Raw genomic sequence first — 5650 nt, forward strand, 5'->3', positions numbered from 1 at the left:
TTAGAAATAATCTCTGGTTTTAAGTTAAGGCTTCCCTAGCTGTCTGCTTCATGCCACTGTTGCAGTCAAAAGGTATTTGATTGGCTAAATATTGAAACATTTAATAATTACTCTGTAGCCTCCAGTGTTGGGCAAGTTACTTTTTAAAAAGTAAGTAGTTACAATTACTTCTTACAAAAAGTAACTGAAGACAGTAAAGAAATGGGCAAAATCAAACTAATTTCGAACTTACAATTCAAAATGGCGCACTTCCTGTTGGGTTTAGGGTGGGGCTACACATGGGCCTTAATTTTCTTAATTTTGTAGGGGGCGCTAGTGAGCCTTTTTTGCGCGCCCATTCCCAAAACCCTTAAAATACGTACATTTTCACCAGACTTAATTCGACGGCTAAATTTGGTGAGTTTTTGAATATAAGTCCCTGAAAAAGGCAATTCATTTGGCGAGAAAGAGTTTAATAATAATTCCTTCAGTTTCAATAGCAGCTTTTGGCGCTCTGGCCCTAATAACTGACCTAATTGAGTTTACTTGCAAAATGTAATGTGCAAAATAATCATTTTTCTCGATTACGTTGTTTGTTTTTAGCAATTTGTGCTAGTATATGGATTTGAGCAGCACAGCCTCTCACTGGTTACTGTGCTGCAGTCTGGTAGTCTGCTTTCACAGCCATGGGATCTCTTTTTGTTTTCTTCCAGCTACTTTCTGAGGGCGACAGTAGGCCGCAGACTGAATGACATCAGCAAAGAGATGGACATCGTGGTGCACACGCTCAGCACCTACCCTGAGCTCAACTCCTCCATCAAGATGGAAGTGGGGATCGAGGACTGTCTACACATAGAGTTTGAGTACAATAAATCCAAGTATGAGTTATGTCTTTCGAATCAGAAGTATACCTGTTAATTGTACCTATTTCTACCTGTACACGCTAGGGTTGGGAGAAAAAATCGATATAGCATGGTATTGCGATATTTTCAGTGGCAATACTGTATCGATACACAGGCGCCACGAATTGATCTTTTATTATATATGTGTTGGTCAGTTTGTCTGCTTGACAATCCCAGTTTGCAGCAATAAAATTGAAGTAATATAAAATGTATCTTTTTAGATGAATCAGATGTTGACAAAGTTTCCTTTTGAGGACATCATTTGAAATTGGGAAAAATTAGAAGTTGGAGAAAAGGTTATGAATTGCAATATATCGCAGAATATTGCAACATATTTAAATCCAACCCCTGGTACACGCATAGTGTCAAAATGTATCAGCTACATGTGCAAAATGTGTTATTTATTTACTAAATATTTATTTATTTAAACTCTTTTTAACCTAATCTCACTTCTACTTAAGGTTTTTTATTTCTTACTGTAGCTATGTTAGTTTATACACTTACTGACTTGCTCTTTTCTTACTCTTATTTTTACCTTGAATTTGAGTGTGAGCAACTGCAACTAACTAATTTCCCTGAGGGAATCAATAAAGTATTCAGCACGAGAGAGGGAACACGAGTGTTTGGTTTTGACAGCTCTTGCCATTTGCTTGCAGGTATCACCTTAAAGATGTGATTGTGGGGAAGATTTACTTCCTGCTGGTGAGGATTAAGATCAAACACATGGAGATTGACATCATCAAGCGGGAGACAACTGGCACAGGGCCAAACGTCTACCACGAGAACGACACCATGGCGAAGTATGAAATCATGGACGGTGCACCGGTCCGAGGTAACAGTGAGGCCCCCCCCCCCCCCCCCCCCCCCCGTTTCCAGTGAGCGATTAACTGTTTCTGTTGTGAGTTCATTTGTCACACTCTACTATTCTGCTTCTGACTTGTTGCTCTACAGGGGAGTCCATCCCCATCAGGCTGTTTCTCGCAGGCTATGAGATGACGCCCACAATGAGGGACATTAACAAGAAGTTCTCGGTGCGGTACTACCTCAACCTGGTCCTCATAGATGAGGAGGAAAGGCGCTATTTCAAACAGCAGGTACTTTAACTTTATTTGTATCCTGAAGGGCGATTGGGTATACAGCAGGTATAAACACATAAAATGTCACATAAATACATACGAGGTATACAGACAGTCATGTTGGGTGGGGTGGGCCTAGAGTAAAGCGTGATTTATGGTCCTGTGGAATCTCCACGCAGAACTTTCGCCGTAGGCCGTAGTTGCGGGATGTTTATACTGTACGTTGGTGTATAAGTGGATCTCTTTAATGTTGTCCTCAGGTCAAATTGACCCGTTTTCCTATCTAACTACCCTATTGTAATTCCCTAAAATAACATGATTGATTCCACACAACGCTCTTTGGCAAGTACAAATCTCTATTTTCATGTCATTGGGGTGTGTTATTCAATTTTATAGCATCTGAAAAACAGATGGAAGTGGTTATGAAATAGTATTAAGTAAAAGTTGACATATTCCAGTCTGCGATTATCCATCAACATCCATTCCTTTACTTTTACTCAAAACAGTTCATTATTTCTGCTTTTCTTACTCAAACATTAGGTATCATTTCATATAAATGAGTTTTACTGACCATAAATTAACTGTAAAACTAAAGTTAATAAGTTAGTGTTACGTAGTGTTGAAAACGTCAAAAGTGACAAACATTGAAAACAAGCATCAAAAGTGTGTGAAAAAGCTGTCAAAAATGTAAGAGAAAGTTAAAAACATCGATTAAAAAGCGTTTATTTTGATGGGAAGACAACACTTAACTCATGCTTATGCATCAACATTAGTAAAAACTGGAACACAACCGTTACAGTATAAGAACAAACACTTACAAGGTGCGTGGGTATCAGATTCAAAGTAACCTTCACAAAGTAGGGAAAGGGTAAATCAGCCTTACAAAGTTGACACAAAATAGTCAACAACAACCATCGTCAACATCAGCGTCCATTACATTACATCACCAACCCCTTGTGTCAACGTCTCCTGACGTCCTCAACACATAGTAAACAGCCTTTTAAAATCCTCTTTAAGACCTTTTTGTTTAACCAGAAACAGCTCTGAGATCGCTAGCGCTAAACCCACCAGACTCCATTGAAAGAAACAATACTTTTTGCATGTATAGAGCCAACTCTACATAGAGCCTGTGTTTATTTCAACCAATTTCACCCAAAACGAGTGATTGGGAAAAGGCAACCTGGATTTTCTTAGTTTTATGTGGTTTCTGTCGACTCTGAATAAAGTGTGTTTTACAATGCTTAAATTACAGTTTATTTACATGAAGTCTGGTGGCTTTAGAAAATGTTTTTATGTTTAATAAAAGGATCTTACTCTTTAACAGAAAGGTGGATTTCCTTAGAATGTTGTCAGGCATTTAGAATATTAATCTGAGCCTGTCAACAGCAAAACAAGCTCTTTTGTGAAGGTAAATACAAGCTGGACAATTGTTCTATTAACTTACATTGTACCTTTTTTCGCTGACTGCAACAATCTCGCTTAATATTGGAGTGAGAGCATTGCAGCGCCCGGGAGCGCTTTTAAAACCTATTTAATACAGTCTATGTTTAAAACTCACAGAAGTAAGGAGTAGCGGTTGTGATGCAGTCGGCTCGTATAATTAAATGAGAATCAAAGTTATTGAAAAAGAAAAACCTGTTCTTTAAAACAGGGTGAATCGAGATCGTGATTTTATAACGATGAATCGTGCAGGCCTACTATTCAGGCATTACAAAGAGAGATGTGTGTTCATTTCTAGATCAACATTTGGTTGTTGTCTGGTTGCAGGAGATCACCCTGTGGAGGAAAGGGGACATAGTGAGGAAGAGTATGTCTCACCAAGCGATCATCGCCTCCCAGCGCTTCGAAGGCTCCTCCAACGCAGAGAAAAGCCAGACCCCGAGTACTGCAGAAGAAGAGGACAGCTAAAGCCCCCCCCCCCGTGTAGTGAGTGTCTGAGCCAAACACAGTGCAGACATTCTGGATGTGAATATCATGTTCTTGCAATGAGATGGAATGCGCTGCAGTCCATTTCAGTGTGTGTGTGTGCTTGTGTGTGCTTGTGTGTGTGTGTGTCTGTGTGTGTCTGTGTGTGTCTGTGTGTGTGTGTCAAACACCTTAAAGCAGAGATCTTCAACAGGGGGTCCGGGACCCCCTAGGGGGTCCTCCGAGTTACTGCGTAGGGGCCGCCAAATTATTGCTAATTTTTTGAAAGTTTCCATGAAAATATCTTAATGAGTCCAACATTTTATTTGCAACATTATTAGCAAATATAAATCAACTTAACCATTTGTAAAAACAAATCCTCAGATACAATTCATCCTAAGGATTCACCCTGCCACATGTATGTTTAATATTCATTTTATACAATATATGTAGTAGGGGGTCCCTGCTCCATCTCTTTCAGTTAAGGGGTCCTTGGCTTATAAACGTTGAAGACCCCTGCCTTATAGTACCAGCTGGGTGACATTTAAACACATGAAGACATCCTGATCAGACAGTGTCTTTGTCAGTTTATGACACAGGTCAATGGGCAAACTTCACCCATTAGATGTAATTTGCAAATACTGTTCGACCAATATCTCGAATTCAGGTGAGTGGATGAATGAGAGCCAGTGTATTTCTAACACAGCCTTTCCTTCAGAGCTACTTACTTGGCTGGAGAAACTGTAGTCATACAGTAGCTTTCTACAGAGTGGGTAAACAATAGTTTGTACAGTACATTTATGTATCTTTACTCAAAGGAACGGGAGATTCTTTCATTCACTGAAGATCATTTCGCTGCCATGCCCTCTGCTGAGAAACCGCTCGACCCATTTGGTTTTAATTTAAAAATGTGTAGAACGTTTTTGAAAACAAGATTTAAAAAATACTCTAAAAGAAAGGAAATACATTCACATATTTGTATAATACGATGATCAATATTTTCATACATTCCAAGGCTCTCCTCAGAAAAAAGGCATGGCTGTAGAGTATTTATTTTTTAAACAAGATTCCATTTTTATCCAGCATGTGCCATGTTTGCTGTATCAGTGGGTTGTGTCTGGCGTTGCCGCTGCTGCTAAAACAAACGTGGCACTCTGCGAGCGCTGCGGGACTGGTCCTCCGTCATGGTAACCGTCTCCGATAGTTTTGAAGCCCTGCTTTGTTTTGTTTTTTGCACTATGATCTCATTCTTCTTTTTTTTCTGCTCTCAGTGCTGTTTATAAACTGGACTCATGGCAGGGTTCAGGAGCAGAGTGAAAATCCGACCCCTCTATCCCCGGGGATCACTTCAAATCCAATATGGACAGTATTACACCTGTGTTGAGAGACAAAGTGAGTCCTGCCGGGACGGACTGTCTCTGTGGTTAGCTAGCGTTGTGCCTAAGGGTTTTATTGCCAAAAAAACGTTTGTGTGCAATACTGTAGAACTACTGCCCTGGTGATATGCCCCGCCCTTTCTCCCCATTTAGACTGCTCTAAATCCACCACAGTCACCTATCATGAAATAAAAACATGGATTTCAAATAATGGTATTGTGAAGAACATACAGAATGTATGAGAAATGCGACTCGTCATATTGAGTGCTTAAATTCAAATTCAGAAACTGAAAAGTCCCAAACTCTGTGTATTTTCTGAAGAAGCATAATCAGATTTAATGTTGCTTCTGGTCAGGGAGAGTCGATCATTGACTTCCTTTTTAATTTGTTTCCCTTTTCTAAAATAAATACA

The 5650-nt window shown here is 39.6% G+C and overlaps 1 protein-coding gene across 1 annotated transcript in view; it reads left to right on the top strand.

The window, feature by feature from the left end:
* Window positions 1–5433, top strand: part of vps26bl (vacuolar protein sorting 26 homolog B, like) — a 22422-nt gene extending 16989 nt beyond the window's left edge. The window contains exons 3-6 of the mRNA XM_032533099.1: window positions 693–857; window positions 1538–1713; window positions 1833–1975; window positions 3725–5433. Coding sequence (XP_032388990.1) covers window positions 693–857; window positions 1538–1713; window positions 1833–1975; window positions 3725–3865 — 625 coding nt within the window. The 3' untranslated portion in view covers window positions 3866–5433. The remainder of the gene's footprint in view (window positions 1–692; window positions 858–1537; window positions 1714–1832; window positions 1976–3724) is intronic.
* Window positions 5434–5650: the final 217 nt, after the last annotated feature.

The sequence above is a fragment of the Etheostoma spectabile genome, chromosome 13 (assembly GCF_008692095.1).
Source record: "Etheostoma spectabile isolate EspeVRDwgs_2016 chromosome 13, UIUC_Espe_1.0, whole genome shotgun sequence".
NCBI classification, from domain to species: Eukaryota; Metazoa; Chordata; class Actinopteri; order Perciformes; family Percidae; genus Etheostoma; species Etheostoma spectabile.